This window comes from Paroedura picta, chromosome 4 (genome assembly GCF_049243985.1).
Source record: "Paroedura picta isolate Pp20150507F chromosome 4, Ppicta_v3.0, whole genome shotgun sequence".
NCBI classification, from domain to species: Eukaryota; Metazoa; Chordata; class Lepidosauria; order Squamata; family Gekkonidae; genus Paroedura; species Paroedura picta.
In genome coordinates this window covers 73,473,499-73,500,645 of record NC_135372.1, presented here as the reverse complement: position 1 = coordinate 73,500,645, position 27,147 = coordinate 73,473,499, and the positions used below count along the sequence as shown (strand labels likewise).

Sequence of the window (27,147 nt, the reverse complement as noted above, 5' to 3'; positions counted from 1 at the left end):
TTGATCTTGTCTGAAGTCAGCTTTGTTCAACCTCATCATTGAAGTTGTTGTTTAAGCTCTTCATTGTTTAATCACAAATTTGTTCAGAAACAAAACAGCAGGGTTTTTTCATGCTTAATTAATGCATGCAGGTGTTTCAAAGAATCTTTACAAGGACCTTGGTGTAGATATTAAACAATATCAGTGGTGATACAGATTCCTCGGGGACTTCACATGCCAACTACATCCAGGTGGAATTAGAAATCTGATGTCTAAGTGGGTTGATGAAAAAGAACATCTGGGGGTTCACAGATAAGATCATACAATATTAAGAGGAGTCATGATTAGGGTTTTAGCTCTGACTACACAATTTGGACCTTATTTTCCTTGCAGTGAGGGCAAACAGTGCAACTCTATTGGTAACATAGGCATCAATATCTGACAATAGAAAAATAATATTTTCCGTTTTTGAGAAATCCAAGGCGGTAAGGCGTATTCTTTCATCATAGAGGGGACATACCAAGGAAGGGGGTGTTTCCATTAGCATTTTACCAACATTGATAGCTAAACATTTTGTCAAGGTTTTGAAGGTTTACTAACTAATAAGGCAAAATATAATCTCCTCCCATTTGGTAAATATATGCTGTTGCCCTTTGTCATTGCCAGTTTGGTGTAGTGGTTAAGAGTGCGGACTTCTAATCTGGTATACCGGGTTTTTCTCTATTCCTTCGGGTAGCAGCATATAAGAACCAACTCTTCTTCTTCCTCCTCTTTTTCATCGCATTTGCTATCTGTTTGATCCACATCTGGCAAATCTTCATTGTCTACCTTTTCCAAACTGCATAGTCCAGACTCTTTTGCCTTTTCTCATAGGGAAGGTGCTTCAACCCCTTATCATCTTAGTTGCCTTCATCTGTGCTTTTTCCAGTTCTGCAATATCTTTTTTGAGATATGGTAACTACAACTATACATAGTATTCCAAATGATCTTGCACCATAGATCTATACAGGGGCATTACAATATTGGCTGTTTCATTCTTTCATTCCCTTTATTGGCATTCCATCGTGGCTGTTTAATTTTAGTCCCTTTCCTAATCATCCCTAATATAGAGTTTGCCCTTTTCACCGCTGCAGCAATTGGATGATTCTTCAATGAGCTCACAATGGGGATGGGCATGAACTGGCAAAGTTCAGGGTTGACTTGTTCCGGGTTCATGAACCAAAGTTTGCAAACTGAAGAACCAGGATGAATTACCATGTATTGGGGGTACAATTTGTAGTGGCTCATGATGACTCATGAAGAACAGAAAGCAGGGGTTTACTCCTGCTTTCTGCTCTTCATGAGAAATAGCCGAGTGTCTGGGAACTCTCTGCTGCACAGCTGTTTGGTTTAAATGGCTCCCTGAAGCTTATCACAGCTTTCCACTGGGAGCAGAAAATAGGAGTTTAATGAGGAGCAGAAAGAATAGCCATTTAAATGGCTCTGATTACTGATTCCTGCAAAAAAAAAAATCCACAGGGAGCAAAAAGGAGGGTTCATGTTGCAGCCAGCTGAAAGTTGGAAGTCCCTTCCACGACCAGCAGAAAAAAAGGGAAAGAAGTCCCATCTTATGAGTAGAAGGCACCATTGGTAGGCAGTGTAGCAGTACCCTCCTTAACATTTGTTCCATTTTAAGTCCATTGAAGTGTGGCTCTGATTCACATGGCAGTCCTAAAACTAAACACCCTGACGAAGGAGTAAGCCCCACTGAGCTGATTGCATTATTTCAAAGTAAATGTTTAGAATTGATCCACTATTTAAGAGTGGTTCATCCAGTCTGAGTAAATGTGGTATAGCAGGAGCATTTGCCAAGTCCTTATCCTGTTCCCTCCAAGTTCATCTTGAGTAGTGAACAAACAGCTGCCAGAGAAGCAGAGAGTGGAGGGCACCCTCCACCTGTCTGCCCCATCACTATTGCTGTCTGCCTGCTGCATCACAAGAAAGTGACTCTCTCCCCCACTCCCCTCTTCTTTTTGGCACTGATATCTGATGGAGTCAGTCACACAAGCTGCCAGGCAGTAGTGGGGAAGGGGAGGTGGCAAAGGCTGCTCTGGTTTCTGGTTACTCTCCCACTTACACTTTGCATGAAGGTAGTACAGTTAGCAGCCAGTCACTTGTCTTTTTTCACCAAGCACAAGTTAAAGAACAGGAGCAGCAGATTGAGCTGAAGTTACTTTCAGCACCAATGGAGACCAAGAAAACTGTCAATTCAACATATTGGACACCATTTAAGAGCAACGGCTATCCCCCCACCTCTGTCTAGCTCTCCCCAAGTTTTGTTTGCTCTTTTCTTTTTGAGTAGAAAATGAGGAATCTCAACTATTGACAGGAGGAATTTCCAGGGGACTTCTCCACCTCAAGCCATGAAGGTGAATGGCTTGGAGTGATGTCTGACTCTGAGGCATTTAAAGGGATTTTGGTACTTTTAAGTGCCTTAACTCTGGCTATCCAGTGGTTCCAAAAAAATCTTGAATGGCTTGGCCATTTGGGTAGCTGGAAAAATAACCCCCAAAATTCCAGCTGAATTAATATCCAAAAAAATACCAACAAGGGATTAAACAGGTATTTCCCCCCTCTAATTAGCTGAATGCACAGCGCTAAAGAGAATACACCCTCTTATCCCATGACTACTACATTTACTCAGAAGTCTTTGGTGAAGTACCTTGTCAAAAGGCTTTTGAAAGTCCAAGTATATAATGTGTATTGGATCACTGTTGCTGTACCCCCAGGATCACTAAAATTCCCCCTGACACAAGTTTGTGGTTGGAGTGATATTAACAGTGATAACAGAGTTTAACAACATCAACGTATTAACAGTCCCATGGTTGGTCAGTTCAGGATGTTTGCTTCACAGGGAGGGGTTCTGAGGCCCCAGTAGATGTTGTTGGTTTGGTCAACCTCAACCTAATACCTGGCAAAAGAGCTCCTTTTTGCAGGCCCTGCAGAATTAATCTAGCTCCGGCAAGGCCCTGATTTCCTCTAGGAGCTCATTCTACCAGGTGCGGGCCGGGACAGAGAAAGCTCTGGCCCTGTTTGAGGTCAGATGAGTTTCTTTGGGGCCAGAGATCACTAGCCAGATGGAGGTGGAAGAGCATAAAGCTCTTTGAGGGGTGTAGTAAGAGAGGTGGTCCCTCAGGTACACTGGGTCCAAACCACATATGGCTTTAAAGGTGATTACCAAAACCTTAAGTCTGATCCGGAATTCAACTGGTAGCCAGTGCAGTTGTTGGCGAATGGACCAAATGTGAGGACTATAGCCGTTGTATTCTGGACTAGCTGTAGTTTCCAGATCAAAGTTAAGGGTAGGCCTGCATACAGCAAGTTGCAGAAGTACAGTCTAGAGGTGACCATTGTGTGGATCACTGTAGCTAGGTTTTCCGGGGCCAAGTAGGGTGCTAGTAATTTGACTTGGCATAGGTGGTAGAACGCCAGTCACACTACTCTTGTGACCCATGCCTTCATAGAGAGGGAGGTGTCAATGATCACACCCAGGTTCCTGGAAGAGCGAGCCACTGATAGCTGTAGGAGGTGGAATTGGTAGGGGGGAGAATTTGTGTGTGTGTGTTGTATGTGTAGAGAAAAGGGGAAAACTGAAGAGGAAATACATTCGAGTGGGTGATTCGGGGGAAAATTGTGAAGAAATGCTCCAAAAGAAGAATGAATGGTGGAGATTGTCTGAAATAGCAAGGAAGAGAGAAAAGAGAGATGGAAGAAGTAACAGTATACATTACCTGTTCCAGGAAAAAGGCTGGTGTTCTAGCAGTCTGGTAGTGGAGATACAAACTTACTACTCTAGAAATTGGTCTTCTTGCGTACAAGCTCATGAGAACTTTTCCTGTGTCTATTAAAATGAAATACAGTAAATTACTTTCACTTTTGGGGTGAACTCCTGTAGCTGCTGGATAAATCTTCGGTGAGGAGGATGTACAGCCAGCTACACTGCCTTTTCAATTATGTCAGCTGCTCCATTTGCCAGCGGGGGGGGGGGGGGTTGAATTAAGATTTATACCATTGTGTACAGGAAAAAGGCCCTTCAGCCTTCCACACAGACACACACACACACAATTTTCCTGACTTGAAATGGCCCCAGGGGGGAACCATTCACTGCTTTTTGGGGCCACAGAAAATGTTGATGTGTACTTTGACCTAAGTCAGTTATCAAACATTAGATTCAGTCACAATTAGTGTCAAAATGGGTCCCCCCCCATCCCTTTAGCATCTTCTGGCTCTGGGCTATTGTGGTCAGGGGATGTGGGTCATCAGAGGATGTCATGTTTAACCAGGAGGGCTGCCTGGTACATCTCACTTGCTTAAAGGAATGCTTGGGAGTAAATGAACATTTGGTATTGGCACCCATGTGTTGCTTCTGAATCCTTTAAATGGCAATGCATGTCTTCTTTTATGTCCACTCTCTTCCCTCATGGTGTATATTTGAAGCAATTGTGAATGTTTATATATGTATAAAAAACAGCTGTCTTTCATTGTTTGCAGGCTCATCCAGAGGACCCAGTCCCTTAACAATGGGTGCACAAGACACTCTGCCTGTAGCTGCAGCTTTCACGGAAACTGTTAATGCATACTTCAAAGGAGCAGACCCTAACAAGTAGGTATCATTTTTTTTGCTCTGTCTTTCCCATGCAGTGGAAACATGTGGTGCCAGCCAGCAAGAAAGCTAGAGAAAGTATTCACTGGCAGCTGACAAGCAACTGCTAAAAAGGCATTTGCTTTGATTTTTGACAAGGGGCTCCTGTGCTGCTTCTCTGTGTTAAAGGCTTCATCGTGCATGGAAAACTGCAACACCATCTAAAATTCAGAGCATACAGGTAAGAAAAGGACAGAAGGGCAATATTTTCTTTCATGTTGACTGCCTTTTATTAATACTTGCAAACTCTGTATTCGGGGATGACATATAACCAGAGTTAAGGAAATCTATGAAAATTTGCCTTCTTGTACTCTCAGACACATCTCATAACTCTCTCTTTACCTTTCCTACAGTAATAGTAAACATTAACTTTGGTTATGCATGATATACACTGGCTAACTAGAGCTAACTAGAGCTATTTTTTCACCTGCTGATCAGGATTCCATCTTAACTGAACCTACACACATGGCTCTGTATGCCATGAGCGGTAGGTAAAGTTAATGTTCAACCATGATTCTCAGTGTCACAAGGAAAGAAGAGGGCATGCTGGGCAGCAAGCTAGGATCAGTGCAGTTTCCCTTTACAGGTACATGAATTTTGCTAATTATTTAAGTTAGGTGTCAGTGACCACATAAATAGGGGTATCCTTATCCATGGTTCCTCTCTATATTTGTGAAACAGCCAGGGGGGTAGAACGTGTCCGGCTGTCTGAGTTGGAATAGGGCCAATCAGGGTGCAGCCAGCAATACTGGATGCACCCTGATTGGCCCTGCCCCTACAGCTCCCACCCTTCCTCCCTCCCTAGACACTAGCCATGTTCCTCTCAGACACGCCAGAGATAAAGAGACACACAGAGTCCTACCAGACCGAACATGAGCCCTCATTCCCTCCTATCACTCCTGCTGCAAGGGAGACACAGGGAGACACAGAGAGAGCTGCCCCAAGCTGCTGACAGAGACACTGAGACCCATTATGCACAGGCCGGAATGCCCAGCAAGTGTCACGGAAGGCCCGCATTATGCGAACGCAGGAACTTCCGCAACTTCCTGAATACCGTGGACGCCTGCATGGGCTGGGGCAGGCTGGCGCTGTGCATAATTGACAGTGGGGACCCTTCGGCCCACCCAGCCCCGACCTGTAGGGACACCGCACACCCCTGCGGGCTCCACAGAGCCGGCAGGGACATCCTCCTGCCCCCACCATAGCGTGTGGAGGGGCCCCAGCCCCCCATCCCCCCCCCGGTCCATGTGAGAACAACTTGTATAGGACTGGACTTGCCCAAGGTCACCCAGCTGGCTGCAAGTGGAGAACAGAATAAAACCCATTTTCCAGATTAGAGGCTGCTGCTCTTGAACACTAGACCAAGATTACTTCTTCTGGAGAAAATGGCTACTTCAAAGGATAGACTCTATGGCATTATATATGATTAATGTTCCTTCCCCATCTTCCTCAGGCTCCATCCCCCAAAACCTCCAGGAATTTCCCAATAAGGCACTGGCAACCCTAGCAAGTATCTGTACATACACTGTTCCTTCTCAGCTACAGCCTGCCTAGCATGCAGGGGAAGGGTGGCTTTTTTGCTTCATACAGATGAGAAGCTGGGGAGGCGTTCCTCTATGGATACAGAGACTGACTCTCATGACCCCCTTGCTGAGCCAAGTTAAAAGAGAAGGAAAAATTGTTGCCAGTACCTATTAGTTATCGCCATTTTACAGTGATTTTTAAATGTTGTGATGCCCTGAACCACTGTGGGCTTGTAGTACTGCTACTACCCACCCCCTCAGATTCCCACCCTTTTAGATACTTTTAAATTTTGGGTCAGATTATATTTTAGAGTAGAAACTGGCAGCCTTTTAACTTGTCTAAAAAGCGACCCTCTTAAATTTCGATGGTTCCAGGCTATTGAACAAAAATTAGTCTCCATTGGCATCGACCAGAACTCCCTACTACCTCTGAAAGAAAAATGTATCTTCCGGATTATTAAACAGAGAATATTAGACCATGAGCATCAGGAACTCATGCCTACCCAGCCTCGAGTTTGCTCTCCAGCATTCTTTGGCATCACTATGCAGATAACTCTTATGCCTACATAAGAATTCTACATCTTCTTGATGTCCCACCCCTGAGAAGAGTTTTTCTCCTTGCACAAATGAATGCTTTCCCCTCAAATGTCTTAGAGGGAAGGTTTAACCTTATCCCATACCATGCGAGACTCTGTCCGTGTGATTCTGGCTGCCCTGACTCTATCGCACACATTTTGTTAGATTGCCCCTTATATGAGCAATGCTGGGATGACAGTTTTGTTGCTTTGCTGGGAAACAAGCCTTCTGTAACTAAGTCTATGACCTTGCAATTTTTGCTCTCTGACAAAAACCCAGAGGTAACCATTATAGTCACCAGAGTCTTAACTAAGATGCTTTTATAATATGCTGCCTATTTTGTATTTTATCTTTTATAGTTTATACTAGTAATCAAGCCCATTGCAGTTCTAAATGCAATGGGCGCTAGCAGTGAGTGTGGGTTGGGGGGTGCTGGCAGGGGCCCGTGGAAGCGGACGTGCAGCCATAAATGACTAAACTAATTATCTAGTAGCAGGCATAACTGAATCATTCAAAGGGGTAATTAGCAGTTGGCAAGCAAATGTTATTAAGTGCTTGCAGTTTGTCAGAAGTCTTCTGATTGTTTGGTAGTGGAGCAGCACTCAGGGTCTACTACCTGGCAAATAACTTCCTTGTTTGAACTTGTGCTCTGTCAGGCTCCTCTCAAGGCTTGATGTGGGTAAGACAGCGTTATTTATTCAATCCAAGTAATCCTTGTCCTGTCTTCCAACTTTAAAAAAACGAACAGCATCTAGTTTTTATCTTGAAGGCTTCTGAATCAATAATGCAGCTTGTTGTGCGGCGTGCTGCCCAATTAGGCAGAAAGAGGCGAGGGAGCTTACCGTCCAGAGGGGCCATTTTTGAGGATGGGGTGCGGCTCCGCGGCGCCATTCTGCTTTCATTGGCAAGCAGGGTGTGGGCTCCCGTGGTGGCTGGTCATTGGGGCTCAGTGTTTTGGCGACGAAGTTGGGCCGACTGGTCAACGGGGCGAACTGAGATCGGGCGGCGGCTCTTCGGCGCGTTCGCCGCTCCGGCAGCCAGAAGGGCGGCGGCCCCCGCCCCCCAGGCTCTCTGAAGCCCTGCCCGGCCGCCCCCCCACCCCACCCGATGCTCTCTGAAGCCCTCTCCTGGCTGCTGGAGCGGCCGCGCAGCGTCTCCGACGCTGCGAAGCCGCTCCAGCAGCCAGGAGAGGGCCGGCCGCCCCCCCACCCCACCCGACGCTCTCCGAAGCCCTCTCCTGGCTGCTGGAGCGGCCGCGCAGCGTCTCCGACGCTGCGAAGCCGCTCCAGCAGCCAGGAGAGGGCCGGCCGCCCCCCCACCCCACCCGACGCTCTCCGAAGCCCTCTCCTGGCTGCTGGAGCGGCCGCGCAGCGTCTCCGACGCTGCGAAGCCGCTCCAGCAGCCAGGAGAGGGCCGGCCGCCCCCCCACCCCACCCGACGCTCTCCGAAGCCCTCTCCTGGCTGCTGGAGCGGCCGCGCAGCGTCTCCGACGCTGCGAAGCCGCTCCAGCAGCCAGGAGAGGGCCGGCCGCCCCCCCACCCCACCCGACGCTCTCCGAAGCCCTCTCCTGGCTGCTGGAGCGGCCGCGCAGCGTCTCCGACGCTGCGAAGCCGCTCCAGCAGCCAGGAGAGGGCCGGCCGCCCCCCCACCCCACCCGACGCTCTCCGAAGCCCTCTCCTGGCTGCTGGAGCGGCCGCGCAGCGTCTCCGACGCTGCGAAGCCGCTCCAGCAGCCAGGAGAGGGCCGGCCGCCCCCCCACCCCACCCGAGGCTCTCTGGAGCCTTCCCCTGGCCTGACGCAGCTTCAGGCCAGTGGCAAAGGAGCAACTGCGAGCCGCGCTGCGCGCGGCTCGCAGTTCCTGGCGGCGGGAATCAGAGGGACCAATCGGCAGGCGCTTCGCGCCTGCCAATTGGTCCCTCTGATTGTCTGTCATGAGGAAGGGTCCAATCTGGACCCTTCCTCATCCCGGACACATCCCGCCCCAGAACCCCTTACTGTCTTATTTAGTCCGTGGCGCCCGCGGCGCCACGGGCGGTTTACAGATAATCATTTTAAGATCTGTTCGGTTATGTAACCCCATGGTCTATTTTATTATTTTGTTGAAATTTTAAGCCCTATTTCTACATGTTTTATACATATTTTATGCCATTAAAAGGTTACTGACTGACTGACAGATGAATTTATTTTGATTATTTTAATCTCTTTCCATTGGGTAGATTGAATTCATAAAATCATAGAATCATAGAGGGCCATACAGGCCATCTAGTCCAACCCCCTGCTCAACGCAGGATTAGCCCTAAGCATCCTAAAGCATCCAAGAAAAGTGTGTATCCAACCTTTGCTTGAAGACTGCCAATGAGGGGGAGCTCACCACCTCCTTAGGCAGCCTATTCCACTGCTGAACTACTCTGACTGTGAAAAACTTTTTCCTGATATCTAGCCTATATCGTTCTACTTGAAGTTTAAACCCATTACTGCGTGTCCTCTCCTCTGAAGCCAGCAGAAACAGCATCCTGCCCTCCTCCAAGTGACAACCTTTCAAATACTTAAAGAGGGCTATCATGTCCCCTCTCAACCTCTTTTTCTCCAGGCTGAACATTCCCAAGTCCCTCAACCTATCTTCATAGGGCTTGGTCCCTTGGCCCCAGATCATCCTCGTCGCTCTCCTCTGTACCCTTTCAATTTTATCTACGTCCTTCTTGAAGTGAGGCCTCCAGAACTGCACACAGTACTCCAGGTGTGGTCTGACCAGTGCCGTATACAATGGGACTATGACATCTTGTGATTTTGATGTGATGCCTCTGTTGATACAGCCCAAAATGGCATTTGCCTTTTTTACCGCTGCATCACACTGCCTGCTCATGTTTAGTTTACAATCCACAAGTACCCCAAGGTCTCGTTCACACACAGTGCTACCTAGAAGCGTATCCCCCATCCAGTAGGCATGCTTTTCATTTTTCTGACCCAGATGCAGAACTTTACACTTATCTTTATTAAATTGCATCTTGTTCTCATTTGCCCATTTTTCCATTGTGTTCAGATCTCGTTGAACTCTGTCTCTATCTTCCGGAGTATTTGCCAGTCCTCCCAATTTGGTGTCATCTGCAAACTTGATGAGTAGTCCCTCCACCCCCTCATCTAGATCATTAATAAATATGTTAAAAAGTACTGGGCCGAGCACCGAGCCCTGAGGTACCCCGCTACTCACCTCTCTCCAGTCTGATGAAACACCATTGACAACAACTCTTTGAGTGTGGCTCTCTAACCAATTCCCTATCCACCTAACTATCTGAAAATCCAGATTGCAGTCCTTCAACTTATCCATCAGAACATCATGGGGAACCTTGTCAAAAGCTTTACTAAAATCCAAGTAAATGACATCAACCGAATTTCCCCGATCCAGCAAACCTGTTACTTGGTCAAAAAAGGAAGCTAGGTTGGTCTGGCAGGACCTGTTGGAGACAAATCCATGCTGACTTCCTTGGATCACCAAATTGTCCTCCAGATGTTTGCAGATCGCTCCCTTTAATATCTGCTCCATTATCTTCCCCACAACAGAGGTCTGTAGTTTCCTGGGTCATCCTTCCTCCCTTTTTTGAAGATAGGAATAACGTTTGCTCTTTTCCAGTCCTCCGGAACATCTCCAGTCCTTAAAGAGGTTCCGAAGATGATGGACAAGGGCTGTGCAAGTTCTCTGGAAAGTTCTTTGAGTACTCTCGGGTGCATTTCATCCGGACCAGGGGATTTGAACTCATCCAGTGCAGCTAAATGCCTCTCGACAACCTCTCTATCCATGTTAACCTGCCACCCAGACACTATCCTTTGGCTACAGCCATCTCTAGATATGCCTAAACACTTTGACCTGTGGGAAAAAACAGATGTAAAAAAGCCTTTCTGCTTTCTCTGCATCTTTCGTTAGAGTTTGTCCATCCGCACCCAACAGTGGGCCTATTGCCTCCTTTTCTTTACGTTTGCTCCTCACATAACTGAAAAATCTTTTCTTGTTGCAATGGGCTTCCCTGGCCAATCTTAGCTCACTCTCAGCTTTGGCCTTTCTTATGATTGATCTACAGTGCCTAGTAACCTGTAGGTACTCTTCTTTAGAGCTCTGTCCTTCCCTCCATTTCCTGAACATTTTCCTTTTCTTTCTTAGTTCCTCTTGAAGTTCTCTGTTCATCCAAATAAGCTTCTTAGAGCTCCTGCAGTGTTTTCGTCTTTCTGGGATAGGCTTTGATTGAGCATGCAATAGCTCTTGTTTGAGTAGCGCCCACCCTTCACATGCTCCCTTCCCTTCCAGCATTCTCGTCCATGGTATGACACTCATCATGTCTCTGAGTTTATTAAAGTTTGCCCTACGAAAATCCAACATCCGCATCTGACTACAAGCTTCCTTGGCTCCCCATCTCAAAAGGAATTCTATGAGGACATAGTCACTTCCCCCTAGGGTCCCCACCTCCTTCACCTCATCCACCAACTCTTGCCTGTTGGTCAGTATTAAGTCCAGTATGGCTGAACCTCTTGTGGGTTCATCTACCATTTGATAAATGAAATTGTCAGCCAGGCAGGTCAGAAAGTTGCATGACTGAGGACGCTTCGCAGAGTTTGTTTCCCAGCACACATCTGGGAAATTGAAGTCACCCATGATGACAAGATTCTTATTAAGCAGGTGTTATTAATGGAGACAGATTACTTTCCCCCATTGAGGAGCCTATGTGCCACTTGTAGCTGATCTCACTTTATGCATTAGAGTCACAATCGCTATACCCAGGAAGTGGAATTTTTAGTGTAACTGCTGCTTACTGATAGTAAACTGAACCTGATATCAGAAGTGTCCCTGATGCAGTTATGTCGCTAGCGTCTGCTTGTATAAGCTTGTGATTGATGATATTCTTGTATCAAGACAGAAATGCTATCTAAAAACCAGTCGAGAAAAAAAAATCCATGTGATTCAGAGGTATATTCTCCTTTTGTCTGCTTAATTTGAAGATGCATCGTGAAGATAACAGGAGAAATGGTACTGTCATTTCCAGCAGGAATCACGAGACATTTTGCCAATAATCCTGCCCCAGCTGTTCTAACGTTCCGTGTGACAAATTACAACAGGTTAGAACACGTCTTGCCAAATCCCCAACTTCTCTGCTGGTAAATATCACTCTACATATACTTTTGAGACTTTTAGGGGAAGGAGCTGCTATCGTAGCCTACACAAAAAATTGTCCATAGGTGTTAATTTGTTGTTGTGTTGTTTCTTTCTAAACCTTTCTGTATATATATATTTTTTGTTAGGGCTAGAGATGGGTACAAAACAGCTGATGAACTAAAGTTTGTCACAAATTTTGGCTGGGTTGTGGTTTGCAAGGTGATGTTTGTAAGCAGAAGAATCACCATGAACATTGGTGTGGTTCATAGTTCTTCATGAAAAACAGCGACTTAAACCAAATAGCTGAGTGGTGGTCCTTGCCACACAGATGTTCAGAAACCTTGCTTTCAGCTCCCCATGAAAATCTGTGAAGATGAAAAAGCAGGGGTTTAAGCTTTAAACAAATTGATAACCAATACAAATTGGGTTGGTTTGCAAGCCAACGTCCTGGTTTGCATGGGTTCATGGTTCAGCTGGCGGTTCAGTCAAAAAAATGCAGTTCATGCCCATCCCTAGTCAAAACATTTTACTTGAACCCCTTTGCCAATTCTTCATTGACAAAGTCAATTTTCAAGGTGCTTTCAGATGTCAGCTTTCTCGCATTTCAACATGCAGTTATAATATACAAGCCAGACATCTGCTCTGCAAGTTCTCATGTTGGTCACTGCCAGTCCAAGAGTGGATCAGCGCCAGTTGAATATAATTAGATACAGTGAATCTAAAACAATGATACCTCTCCTATTCTTTTCCTACTTCTCAGCTGACAGTTACTGTCACTGGGTAAGCTAACATCTGGAAGCACACTACATGTCATTATGTCACTGACAAAAAAAGAAACGATACCTCTCACTGGATCATGAAGGTGTTTGGCTTGCTGCTTCTTCACCACAGACTTTGTGACTCAGGTCCTGATAGGCTTCCTTCTTTAACTCTTTCTCCCACCTATATAAGTGGTAGGCAGCTAATGCTGCAGTCCCAAATCCATCTTTGGTTTCTGTGCTTTGTGGGGGGCAGTCATGCATTCAGTTTCTGACACCTTAAAATCACTAAAGGTTGACATTTATCTATTACGTATTTCACATTTATTCTTAAATCAGCTTTCCAAATGGAGAGATCTGATTTTTTACACTCTGTAGGCCAGGATTCCCCAAACCTTTTCAACTATTGGGTGCCTTTGGGATTCTGTCACAGGGTGGTGGGTGCAACCATGAAATGGCTGCTGCAGGAGGTGGAGCCAATCACAAAATAGCAGGGGCATGAGGTTATAAAGGTAAAGGTAAAGGTATCCCCTGTGCAAGCACCGGGTCATGTCTGACCCTTGGGGTGACGCCCTCTAGCGTTTTCATGGCAGACTCAATACAGGGTGGTAAGTCTAATTGTAATTCAATATTATAGGCAGAAGCTCCATTTAACAGGATGCCTTTTAAAATGAACATATTGTTGAAACATATTTTCTTGCATATACACAGCTTACATTGTCACACACTGACTATTTCTGCATCATTCAGATTTGCATTTTTAAAGGGCCGACTTTTATGTCTTTCCACATTAAAATTTGCCTTTCCTGAAGGAGATCTGAATTGCCCTCTGTTTAGGAAATTCCCGGTTACAGTGATTTTACTTGTCAATATGGAATCTAATTCAGGGCTTTCCAATGGGGAAATGTATGCATTTGGATTTTGCCTGTGGAGGTTGGACAAGCATTTAAAGAGAGAGCCATATACCGAACAGCTGATAATGACAGGTGCCATGCCCACTTCCTTTAAGGGAGGGATTTAAAGGGAGTTGCCCGCCTGTCATTAACTACTGTTTGGTAGCACTCTCTGCTACCTGGGAAGGGGGGGGGGATATGTGCACAACAAACCCTGACGCTTTTCGGATTTGGCTTAATCTGAAAGGGTGAAGGGATATTCGTACCATTTTGGATTTGGCCAAATTGATTCCGGCTGAATCCGAGATTGTACAATTTTCTTTTTTGTGCATCCCTAGATGCAAACTTGGCCAATACCCCTAGTAAAGATTTAAAAGAGCAGACAGAGAGGCAGAATATACTTATAATCTTTACTGAACAAAACAATGATTAGGAGGAAATGCAGGAAAATGGAGGTGCAGTAGGACAACAATATAAAATAATAAATTTGGGGGAACTGCTGACTATAAGCTGGTCTATAGAAACAACCCCCTTCAAGGATCACTGCCTTGCCGTGGCAAGGGGGCTTGCACAGCTCAGTGAAGCTATGAGCTATGCCGTGCAGGGCCACCCAAGACGGACAGATCATAACAGAGAGCTCTGACAAAAGGTGATCCACTGGAGAAGGAAATGGCAAACCACTTGACATGAAAACCCAATGGACAAGTTCAAAAGGCAAAATGATATGACGCCGGAAGATGTGCCCCTCAGGTCGGAAGGTGTCCAATATGCTACTGGGGATGAGCAGACAGCTAGTACGAGTAGCACCAGAATGAATGAAGCGACTGGGCCAAAGCCGAAAGGACGCTCAGTTGTGGAAGTAACTGGTGGCGAAAAGACAGTCCAATGCTGTCAAGATTTGTATTCCATAGGAACCTGGAACATCAGATCCATGAATCAAGGCAAGCTGGACGTGGTTAAACAAGAGATGACAAGACTGAACATCAACATTTTAGGAATCAGTGAACTAAAATGGACAGGAATGGGTGAATTTAATTCAGATGACCATCAGGTACACTACTGTGAGCAAGAATCTCGCAGAAGAAATGGAGTAGCCTTCATAATCAATAATAGAGTAGGAAAAGCAGTCTTGGGATACAATCCCCAAAATGACAGAATGATCTCAGTTCGAATCCAAGGCAAACCATTCAACTTCACAGTGATCCAGGTCTATGCCCCAACCACTGCTGCTGAAGAGGATGAAGTTGATCAGTTCTATGAAGCCCTACAACACCTTCTAGAAGCAACGCCAAAAAGTGATATGCTTATCATCATGGGGGATTGGAATGCTAAAGTAGGCTAAAAGATAACCGGGATAACAGGCAAGTTTGGGCTTGGAGTACAAAATGAAGCAGGGCACAGGCTGGTAGAATTTTGTCAAGAGAAAACAATGGTCATAGCAAACACTCTTTTCCAGCAACCCAAGAGACGACTCTACACATGGACATCACCAGACGGTCAACCCAGAAATCAGATTGACTATGTGCTCTGCAGCCAAAGATGGAAAAGTTCTATCCAGTCAATAAAAACAAGACCAGGAGCTGATTGTGGTTCAGATCATGAGCTTCTTGTTGCAAAATTTAGGCACAAATTGAAGAAAGTAGGGGAAAGCACTAGGCCACTCAGGTATGAACTAAATCATATCCCCAACAAATATACAGTAGAGGTGACAAATAGATTTAAGGAATTAGATCTGATAGACAGAGTGCCTGAAGAACTATGAACAGAGGTTCTCAACATTGTACAAGAGGTAGCAACTAAAACCATCCCAAAGAAAAAGAAATGCAAGAAATCAAAATGGCTGTCTGAAGAAGCTTTACAAATAGCTAAGGAGAGAAGGGCAGTGAAAGGCAAGGGAGAAAGAGAAAGATACACCATATTGAATGCAGAATTCCAGAGAAAAGCTAGAAGAGACCAGAATGCCTTCTTAAATGAACAATGCAAACAAATAGAAGAAAACAATAGAATGGGGAGGACCAGAGATCTTTTCAAGAAAATTGGAGATATGAAGAGAATGTTTCATGTGAAGATGTGTATGATAAGGGATCAAAATGGTAGGGACCTCACAGAAACAGATGAGCTTTTAAAAAGGTGGCAAAAATTATACAGAAGAACTATACAAGAGCGAGCTTAACATTCCTAATAACCACAATGGGGCAGTTACTGACCTGTAGCCAGACATCCTGGAATGTGAAGTCAAATGGGCCTTAGGAAGTTTGAGCAACAATAAAACTAGTGGTGGTGACAGCATTCCAGTTGAACTATTTGAAATCTTAAAAGATGATGCAGTAAAACTGCTACACTCAATATGCCAGCAAATTTGGAAAACTCAACAATGGCCACAGGATTGGAAAAGGTCAGTTTACATTCCAATCCCCAAGAAGGGCAATGCCAAAGAATGTTCAAACTACTGCACCATTGCACTCATTTCTCATGCTAGCAAAGTTATGCTCAAAATCCTACAAGATAGGCTCCAGCAACATGTGGACCAAGAACTTCCAGAAGTACAGGCAGGATTTCAAAGAGGCAGAGGAACTAGAGATAAAATTGCCAACATACGCTGGATCATGGAGAAAGCTAGGAAGTTCCAGAAGAACATCTACTTCTGCTTTATTGACTATGCCTTTGATTGCGTGGAGCACAACAAATTGTGGCAAGTTCTTAAAGAGATGGGAATACCAAAGCATCTTATCTGTCTCTTGAGAAACTTATATGCAGGTCAAGAAGCAACAGTGAGAACTGAAAATGGAATCACTGATTGGTTCAAAATTGAAAAAGGAGTTCAGCAAGGTTGTATACTGTCGCCTTGCCTATTTAACTTGTATGCGGAGCACACTGTGAGAAAGGCGGGATTAGAGGAGTCACAAATTGGGATCAAGATTGCAGGGAGAAATATCAACAACCTCAAAAATATCAACAACTTCTAATGGCAGAAAGTGAAGAGGAACTAAAGAGCCTGTTGATGCGGGTGAAGGAGGAGAGTGCAAAGTTGGCTTGAAACTCAACATCAAGAAAACAAAGATCATGGCATCTGGCCCTCTCAATTCCTGGCAAATAGATGGGGAAGAAATGGAGATAGTGACAGATTTTATTCTCCTGGGCTTTAAGATCACTACAGATGGGGACTGCAGCAAAGAAATTAAAAGACGCTATGGAAAAGCTTTGGCTAATCTAGACAGCATCCTAAAAATCAGAGACATCACCCTGCCAACAAAAGTGCGTTTAGGAAGGCTATGGTCTTCCCAGTTGGTATGGCTGCGAAAGTTGGACCATAAGGAAGGCCGAGCGTCAGAGAATTGAGGCTTTTGAACTCTGGTGCTGGAGAAGACTCTTGCGAGTCCCTTGGACTGCAAGGCGAACAAACCGGTCAGTCCTAGAGGAGATCAGCCCTGACTGCTCCTTAGAAGGCCAGATCCTGAAGATGAAACTCAAATACTTTGGCCACCTCATGAGAAGGAAGGACTCCCTGGAGAAGAGCCTAATGCTGGGAGCGATCGAGGGCAAAAGAAGAAGGGGACAACAGAGAATGAGGTGGCTGGATGGAGTAACTGAAACAGTAGGTGCAAACTTAAATGGACTCCGGGGAATGGTAGAGGACAGGAAGGCCTGGAGGATCATTGTCCATGGGGTCGCGATGGGTCGGACACGACTTCGCACCTAACAACAATAGAAACAAATAAGCATTTGTGAAATAAGTGGCAAAGAAAGTCACATGATTCCTAGTAGAAGCTATCCTAGTTATTCTAGATGTTTCCTCAGGCTAGTCTAAAGGTAGAACCTGCCTTGGTGGTTATATGATTTTACCCTATCTCCAGCCAGGGTAGGTCAGAGGGTGAGGGCTCCATTCTCTGTGAGCAACACACAGAATGGAGGGAGGAAGGAGCAAGGAGACTAGGAAGAGGAATCATTGTACTTCAAACCTCATAACTATAATTTGATGAGTCCTCATGAAGCCAAAGACTAGAGTTGTTGTCATGGTATGTCCAAGCTCCCAGGGAACCTGGCTACTCCCTTTGTTTTAGTTTTTGTATTGCATTTAGTCCAGTTTTAATATCGAACATGAGATGTCATGGAAGAAGGTGCTTCAATAACGTGTCTTCTGACTCAGGGTTGCCTTGGAGCTAACACATAGGTACCTTGGGCTTCAAAGGTGGTTCTTGCTTGTGCCTTTCCTTCAGTAGCTAGGATAACATTTATATAAAAGTCATGTTGATCTGTCTCTCTGTGCTGACTATGACAAATGTAAATTCTGCTCATGAGATTGGCTAATTCTTCTCCCTTTTATAAACAAATGCAGTGACAGTATGCAAGCTGATGCCAATGCAAAGGAATTCTGGGTAAACATGCCAAATCTGATGACTCACTTAAAGAAAGTGTCTGAACAGAAACCCCAAGCAACATATTATAATGTGGATATGCTAAAATATCAGGTAAATCCCTTGTAGAGATTAATTTTGTGAAAAAGCTGGCAGACAATTACATTCATAGTTTGATATTAAACTTGTAAATGTTTAGTTGTGTTCACCTAGATGTATATGATATTTTGCCTTCTCTTTGTCACCAAGGGAGCATACTCATTGATGAAAAAGATGGGGGGGGGGGAGATTCTTTGTTCAACAATCATTAATGTTTTTTTAATTCTTTTGGTCCTTTATTTATACTAAATATGTTATTTTTGTCATGTTTATAAGGTATCATCCCAGGGTATTCAATCTACTCCATTAAATTTGGCGGTGAACTGGCGGTGTGAGCCTACAAGCACTGATTTGCGTATTGACTACAAATATAATCTAGACTCAATGACTACACCAGTTGCTTTAAACAACGTGCAATTCCTTGTTCCCATAGATGGAGGAGTCACAAAACTTCAGGCTGTGCTTCCACCTGCTATTTGGTATGAATCAAAGCTCAACTTTCACTCAGACCCTGTTCTTTTTTGATGGCTACAGCTGAGAGAGACAGCCTTCTAGACAGCCTCAGTCAGATTCTAGTCAACCAAATCCATTATGAATATTGCAATGCTGATTAAAATCTTGGTACAATTCTGCTGGAATAATCCCTCAGCATTTAGAGCATAATTATACATGTATACATAATGCTATTCCCCTGTAAACTTATCTGGAAGTAAATCTTGCTGAAATCAGCACTGCAATTCCATGGAATTATGATTAGGCTGACAGGGCATTGCTACTGGGAACTTGAAAGTAAATTTGAGAATGATCAGATGTATAGTATTAATGGAAGGCTTGGTACTTTAAATGGTTCTGTTCCCCATAGTTAATGGGTGCAATTGTTTTTACTTTGATCATCACCATCATTTTCATTATGACATGCCTAAATAAGATGGGGTAGCAGCAGACCATTTTGTGTTCATGTATCATTATTTTTAGTCCTATTATAGAGGTGGCCCTCTCTGGACCTCTGAGGGGTCCTGCCCACATCTCCTTCTGCAGTGCAGGCAAACTTTTGCTGAAGATTAGCAGTAATACATTCATCTACCCTGCAGTTCAAAAGGGTGCAAAAGACTCCTTCAATATCCCTAACCATCCCATGAGTACTCTTTCTTTGTTGTTGTTTTTAGGAATGCTGACCAGCAAAAGATATTGTGGAGGATTCCTGATATTTCACAAAAATCTGAAAATGGAGGTAATAATGCAGGCCCTTTAAAACTCAGCCTTCTCTTCTCTTGCCTCCTCTGAGGCTTCTGGTACCCGTTAGCCTCCTGTATTCCAGCTTCTGTATTTATCTGGCATCTATTTTGAAGAGATGATGGAATGTGCTTAACTCAAAGCGATGTGGGAAATCCATGATTAAGTCAGGGAAAGACTGATTTGGACTGAGAATGTGGTGTGGGACAGGGGATCAATACTGTTTCCACACAGGAATTTGAACCCCCAATCCTTGTGGGGAAGAGATCCTAGCTCAGTCAATGATCCCTACAGTTACCAGCTGCCTGGAACAAAAATGTCCTGTCCCTTTTGTGAAGCCGAATGAGATGTTATTTTTCAGGTGGTGTTATTTATCTCCATTGCATGAAAACTTTCACTGGCCTATTTCCATATATTAAGCCTCCGTTAAATGGACAGGACATCTTTCCCCAGGACTGCTGATAACCAAGAATATCTTGCATGTTATCCAGTCATACTTAATGCAAAGAGGGGGAATTTCCGCACATTAGTAAAAATAGCGTTATGCCAGCAGAATGGCAAAGTGCTAAATTATATCACACCTCCTAGGCCCTCCTCACCTTTTTGCTGTCTCACCTTTGTCTGCTGCCTTTTCGCACATCTCAGCTTCCTCATCTGCTGCTGGAAAAGGCAGAAGAGAAAAATGCACCTTATATGCATCGCGCTTCAGCCTGTCGATCAATTCAGGCAACCAACTCCCTTTTTCCATATTTTGATGCAGTATAAGGTCGTGATACCTGCTAATTTTTTTTTTAATCCATACTTATCCGTTGCAATGCCTACACATGGATTCATAGGTGCATAGTGCTTTTTGAATACCACCCCTTATGGGATCACAAGTCCTTTGATAAATTAATATTGTTCCTGATTTTGGGAGAAGAAAAATTTCAAGAGGCATACTTTTTGTCACAACACTGAATAAAATATTATTTTATTTCTGACATTGCCTACATGCATGTCCATCTATTAGGTGCTCCAGTCACATCACCATTTTTAAAAAGATAAGAAATTCTCATTCCCAGGAACAATGGAGAGGGAGGTGGGTGTGAGGGCGATGTCATATGGAGGGACCGGAATATTCAGCTTCTATTTAGTAGGCATGATGCTATTTTTAACGGGTGCGGAAAAGCAAAGGGTTTTGGACTGAGGTGAAGGTGGGATGGTATTCATGTTATATACACACACTTCTTTCAACCTGCTGTAATTTCTGTTCAAAGAAGTTTTTTGGAAGATATGGTGGGGGGAACCTGCTCTCTGAGCCTGTCTAGATGATCCTTTTACCATGGCTATTAAAAACTTCATAGTGAATGTTCTATATAGAATAGGTAGCAAAATTATATTAACCATATAAATTGGGATTATCATATAATTCTTTGTATTCTGCTCATATCCACCATTGTCATTATTAATGGGAACAGAAATGTTCTGAGTGCCAAAGTACATGGTGAATTTTCCCAGGGTATAACCAGAAAGTGTATACAATGGAGCCCACCATTTAAATCAGGGGTAGTCAAACCTGTGGCCCTCCAGATGTCCATGGACTACAATTCCCATGAGCCCCTGCCAGTGTTCACTGGCAGGGGTTCATGGGAATTGTACTCCATGGACATTTGGAGGGCCGCAGTTTGGCTACCCTTGATTTAAATGATTGTGTGACTTTTCTCTTTTTTTTGTCCAACTGCATGGTGATTTGGTTGTTGTGATATGAGATACATCAGATGTTTAGCATGCCCCAGATAAAGAGAATAAAATGAGCCTTTATGAATGTCAGTTATTTATAAACCTTTAGCCAAATTATAACTGACATAAGCTTCCATCTAAAGACTGTTATTCAGAAGGACTTTGTTCAAGAATAGTACCATTCACAGGATAATTGTCCTGGGGTAACACCTGGTCACTTGGAGATTCCAGGATATTTCACTGGTCCAAAGCAACATCCCAACAATACAGTTCATGGAATATATTTCAGACCAATCAAAATATCATAAAGCATCATGAAAGCTTCCCAGTTATCCAGAGCTCTTCATCAGACGGGATGTTGGGGAGGGGGGAAAGGGGGATGTTTTATTAGGTGATCTTTTACTGTTTTGATTTAGAAAGGATTAGGTTTATAGCAGCTGGGAAACAGTGCAGGCCTGATATCAGACATCCTTGACCTTTAAGAAAGGAATGTATTTGTGCTGAAAACTATGAATGTAGGAAATATTGGTATTGGGGAGGGATTGCTAAGCTACCCAAATCACTTACCTGGTGTTAACCAGCCAAGTTAACGAAGAATTTAGTTTATTAAAATAAACTTTTGCGGTTTTTACCTTTTATAAGGAGAGACCCCAAGCACTGGAGTCAGTCAGCTGATTCCACCTAGTATGGCTAATGTCTCCGGGGAAATCAAAGAATGACTGACATCATAGCTGTCATGGTAACTATGAACTTCTGGCCAGAATTTCTCTCTCTTCTTTCAACTGCAATCTTAAATCCCTAATGTGTTTCGGAAGTCTGAAAGATCTTATTTCAATAAGAAAATGTTCTGAGTTGTCTGGCAAGAAATCTAATTAAAGTTCTTCTTTTGACCTATTGTTAATACGTTTTTTCTTGATCATGTATCCATTTTCCTTAAAATATTTATATTTAGATAAAGCATTTATAAAGCTTTCTTTTTGTCCAATTCTCGATTCAAATAATCTTCTGTAAAGAACTGTTGTTTTGGTAGGAAGTCACATTAAAGAATTTGGACATGGGAGATCTTCCCTATCACCTGTGGAAATCTTACCAGGTGCAAAATTTGTCACCAAACTGTCAATACCCATGGCAAACATACGATCTAGACAGGCTCTTAGTCCTCAGACTTAAAACTAAGGTAGCCAAATGTACTGTAGTTTCATATTTCAGGATAAACAAAAAGAGGGGATTTGGGGGAGAGATCAGAAATATAAAAGCTCACACCCACTCAAAGGAAAAGGGGATGGAGATCTGACGACCCAGGATGAAAGCTTTTTACAATGCACTGCCTATGAACTTACACAACAGAAAGGCTCACATTAGCATGTTCAGCTTTCAAGGTATTCCATTTTTATAATATCCTTGCTTGATTTTCTGTCTAAAGGTGTGGGTTCTTTGCTGGCAAGATTCCAGTTATCTGAGGGACCAAGCAAACCTTCCCCTCTGGTTGTACAATTCACCAGTGAAGGGAGTACTCTATCCAGCTGTGATATTGAACTTGTTGGAGCCGGGTATCGATTTTCACTTATTAAAAAGAGGTTTGCAGCAGGTAAGAACATGTCAGGTTATCTTTTCATAAATGCCTGAAGTTGTACTTTTTAGGAACCTGGATGGTTAGACCAGTTGGTGCTCTTTGAAGCATGTGGTTTTAAGTCTAACTCAATCTGGACAATTACACCCACACTCCAGTTGTTGAATTGTGTAATACTGACTACAGTTTTTGTTTGTAAAACCAAGGTGAGATATCTAGTATCCAACTAGTAAATGCACACTATTGTCTGAGGTATTTATCAAATTGCTTTTGGAACTGCTTATGTATATACTCCTCACGCAGTTCTGAAAATAAAATACCTTCCTCTCCCAACTTCAGTGGAGAGATCTGCCTAGACACAAGAATCCCTCCACTTAACCCATGTATTTTCCAGTGCAGTTTTCTCTCTCTCTCTCTGTGTGTGTGTGTGTGTGTGTACATGCATGTCTTTCTGCTCAAGATTTTTTTTTAAAATTGACATTTGAGGAGACAACTGAAATATATGCAGTGTTGAAAACTGTGAATGCCTCAGCAAAGTAGCATCATATACACATTATAGTATACTAGAAATTAAGCCTGCTGTGCTGTAAATACAGCGGGCGCTAGCTGCGGGAGCGTGGGGTTCCGGGTGGCTGGCTGGGCATGGGTGCTGCCGCTGCGGTCTATCCCTTTGGACCCCCCTTCTCCCCGGGCAGACTCACAGTCGGCAGGCTTTGCAGGTGTGCCGGTGGTTCTCCATGGTGGTTGCCAGTGCCGTAGGCAGTCCAGGGGGGCCGGCTGAGCAGCAGGGCGATGGCGGGTGGAAGGAGGGCAGGGCAGAAGCGCGCGGACATGTGGAGTGGCTCGGCGGCGGTGGGGGGCACGGCGTCCAGTCGTCGACACTGGGGAGGCGAGCCCTGTGGGGCAACGCTGGAGGCAGCGGCACAGCACGTGGAAGGCCGCACGTTGTTGGGGCCTCCATCGTGGCGGCAGGCGGGAGTCTCAGCCTGGCTATGGTGCTGGTGGTGAACGCAGGAGACAGACGAGCAAGCGGGCAAACCTGCAAACTGTAAGTGGGGGCTCAGAGAAGGCTTGGGGGCCCCCCAACGGGGTGGGAAAGGCACGGGCGGCGGCTGGGGAGGCGCAGGGGGGTAGCAGTGAGGTCCCTGGGTGGGCAAGGGCTGTCGCTGGGTGGAGGGAAAGTAGCTTTCCCTGAGTCCAGCGGCATGGGGCGACCCTCCTCCCCAGTGGCCATCCCGAAGTCCGTGGGTGACTCACCGTCCGGAGGGCACAGTGGCGAGGATGGCAGCTCGGGAGGACTGGAAAGTTGGCGGCGCGATGTTCAGGAGACCGGCCAAGTAGCCAATGGGGAGGCACGCCACTTGGCCTGGAGTGCCACTCTGAGGAGCGAATCAGGAGCCGTTTTGCAGCTCCTGATTCACTCCTCCAAGTTTTTATCCCGGAAAGCGCCCGCCCACTCTCCTTCCACTTAGCCCTTACCCTTTTATTTAATACTGCGGAGCGGTTTAAAGATTAACTGTGAATAAGATTAGAAAATATCAAAATTATTAGATCCTTTAAAATGAGTTGGATTCAGTCAGCATGTTTATGCCTGCTTGGCCAATTCTCCTCTTTATCCCAGTAGCAGTCCTGCTTGGTTTTTTCTGTGCTGATCTCATGATCACTAGCAGAACCTTTTTACTAGTGAAATTCTTCCTCCCTTTTTGACCAGTGGAAAGATGGTTGGATCTAAGTGGTGTACACATGTTTATATCATTATTTAATGCTGTAAATTGTATTATCTTCATCTGTCCTTTCTGTTGCTGGCTTCTAGCAGGTGAAGACTTATTTGTTTCATTTGGCATTCCCTCACTATTCCCTCCTTTTTAACCCATGTTTTAATTGCTGCCTTTTATGTACATATTTTCAGTCTGTTTTTAATTGTATTAATGAGGTGTCTTTGGGAAGGGTGGATTTTAATGGTGTTAAAATATGATTTTATCATGTCTGTTTTAAATAGTTACCCACCTTCATGGTTGTTTAAAAATTTTGTAAATAAATTAAAATAATACTCATTTTGAGTGAGTAAACCCTTGTCCTAAAAAGTACTATTTCCAAAACAAACTTTAAAAGTCCTTCAGTGGCAGAATTTGAAATGTCATTTAAGGAAGTAAAATATTACTACTACTACTACTACTACTACTACCATCATCATCATTATTGGATTTGCTTCTTGAAAGGCCAAAATATATTAGACTATCTCTGGATAACTGGACCTGCAGCAACTGGGGACTCAGAACTAAACTTCTGCTTCTCCATGATCCCATAGGGATATGGTATGCATTTCTGTAAACCCTGAATCTTTGGAAAGTTGACATATAAATTCTCTAAACAAAACTCATGCTAGTATATCTATAATAAATGGGGGGAAATTGTATGACTGCCTCTTCTTCCTATACAGTTCCCCAGGATATTTCACCTAGCTTAATATTAGAATATTGTATTGATTCATGACGTAGCAAAAAACAATGGAAAGTTCATACAAGCATGCTTTAGTATGTTGTTTTTGAGTATGTTGTTGAGGAAGTTCCATGTAAATATGAAGACCATCATAAGGTGGAAGATATAAATATTTTGTGTTACTAGATGATTTATTCTGACTAAGGTAGGTGGACTAGGTAGTCAACATGTGGACAGAAACGGAGAATGTTGTACATAAGAGCACGTGACTATTTGCCTCCCTCCATACCTTACCTTGAAGGCAGTATTATCCCGTAATGTACCAGATACTTCAAATCCTATTGACAGCCTCCAAGGAAGGCCAAGGCAGGAGAAAGATAGTGAGAGGCACTCTGTTTTCACTGATTTATCCAATTTCTGGCTGACACCTCCTCTGCTAGCAGGCCACAGCAGCCGCCACCACCAAAAGCCAAGCTGGGATGAGTCAGGAAATTGGAACAAACTTTTCAAGATTTGGAAAACAGATTTTGAAATCTGATTCAGTTTGCCAAGCGCTATTATGATTCAAATTTTAGGAACAGGAAGAGAGAATGGGACACCTCTAATGCACTTCTTTCATTTTCCTTTCAGGAAAATACCTGGCAGATAACTAAGAGAAGTTTATGCAAGAATGTGGAATATCCATATAGCTGAGGACTGCTGTGGGTAGACAGGTTTTATATGCTGTCTAAGGATAAACTAACTAAATCCTGTACTCGGGACCTTTCTAATGGAAGTGTCAGCAAATTTCCACACTCCTCCCTCAGAAAATACCGCGTCGACCAGTCTACAAGTATTTACTTCTAGATGTAATATTGTTAATGTTTTAAATTGTAATTATTGTATTTGTAAATTGTACTCATTCCAGTAAGGCTGTATTTTGGCAGTTAGACACTTGAGTTTTAGCATTTTACCATTCATGAAATGGGTGTAATTTAAACTGTGGTATATAAATTTAATAGTATTGTTGAATGGCACAATGCTTTCAGAGGTAGATAACATTTTGTCAATATATACAATTTGAATACAATGTTAATAGCTGTGAGAAAGGGGGTGCCTCAAAAAAAAAAAAAGCAAGCTAACCAGAAACCTGCAAACAAACTTGATTTTTCTTTAATCCTATTACTGTCATATAAATTATCCAGAGTAAACAAACTTGTCTCTAAATGTTTAGTTGATTTAACTCCAGGACATCTCAGTAAATGTTGGTTATTTCCAAAACTAGAACAAACTGATAATCCCCCAAATATTTTTTCATAGTTTCAGCATAAAAATATTAAATGTTCAACACAAGGTTTTTTTAAGCTTTCAGATAAATTATTAGAAACTTCAAGCCATGAGCTGGAGTTACTCCCTGTTCTTTCTCATTTGTCTGACCTGATGCAGATGTGGAGAAGAGACAAAGTCTCTTTCTTCCCCGACTCTACTATGTAAGCCCTGTTAAAGAAGAATAAGAACACAGCCATGCTGTTAATCCTAGAATCATATGGTTAAGTATTTCCAATTCTTCTCACCAAGGCTTGCATAGGAGATGATCCTTGTGAGTCATGCCAATAAAAAAATGAGGGGTAGAAGACAAAGTATTCAGTACCACTATGGAATTCATAAATCTCTTTTTGATTATGGATCATGACTGTATGCATTAGTGTATTTTCAGCACCAGTCTCAGATTTTGCAAGCATTTTTATCTGGTCTTGTTTTACACTGGTAAAGGGAAAATAACATAAGTTTATATTTTAAAGGTTTGTAGCTTGGTAGACAGAATCATTACATGAACTTTAATGCCTGGGAAAAGTGAAAAGAAACCCAAAGATTGTAGGGCAAAATTGGTAGCAAAGCCATGAAACTGAAACTGTCAAAATAGTCTATTTTCAGAAAGATACTCAGACTTCATGTTTCTAATATTTTGTAATACATTTCTTATACTTACTGTGGAGAAAAGTGTAATGTTGTTTTTGTTGATAAAAAAATCCTGTCCAATGCCCCTCACATTGCTAAAATATTTTGTAGACTATGTTGTTTTATTTCTGTGGCACTCGTTCATTTTGCATGTTAGCCTTCAGTCTGGATTGCAGAAGAATACTAAACAGCAGGGCTATGAGAAAGCAAGATACAGTGGTACAGGAGTTCATGAGACTAGTGG

The 27,147-nt window shown here is 43.6% G+C and overlaps 2 protein-coding genes across 13 annotated transcripts in view; both read left to right on the top strand.

The window, feature by feature from the left end:
• Positions 1-25,732, top strand: part of SGIP1 (SH3GL interacting endocytic adaptor 1) — a 157,899-nt gene extending 132,167 nt beyond the window's left edge. For all 12 annotated transcript variants that reach the window (XM_077333419.1, XM_077333418.1, XM_077333416.1 and 9 more), the window contains 7 exons: positions 4,510-4,621; positions 11,746-11,901; positions 17,887-18,019; positions 18,281-18,483; positions 19,171-19,235; positions 22,380-22,544; positions 25,596-25,732. In XM_077333419.1, coding sequence (XP_077189534.1) covers positions 4,510-4,621; positions 11,746-11,901; positions 17,887-18,019; positions 18,281-18,483; positions 19,171-19,235; positions 22,380-22,544; positions 25,596-25,618 — 857 coding nt within the window. In that variant the 3' untranslated portion in view covers positions 25,619-25,732. The remainder of the gene's footprint in view (positions 1-4,509; positions 4,622-11,745; positions 11,902-17,886; positions 18,020-18,280; positions 18,484-19,170; positions 19,236-22,379; positions 22,545-25,595) is intronic.
• The window catches only part of DYNLT5 (dynein light chain Tctex-type family member 5), a 32,676-nt gene continuing 31,214 nt past the window's right edge, over positions 25,686-27,147 (top strand). Inside the window, exon 1 of the mRNA XM_077333427.1 lies at positions 25,686-25,797. Coding sequence (XP_077189542.1) covers positions 25,686-25,797 — 112 coding nt within the window. The remainder of the gene's footprint in view (positions 25,798-27,147) is intronic.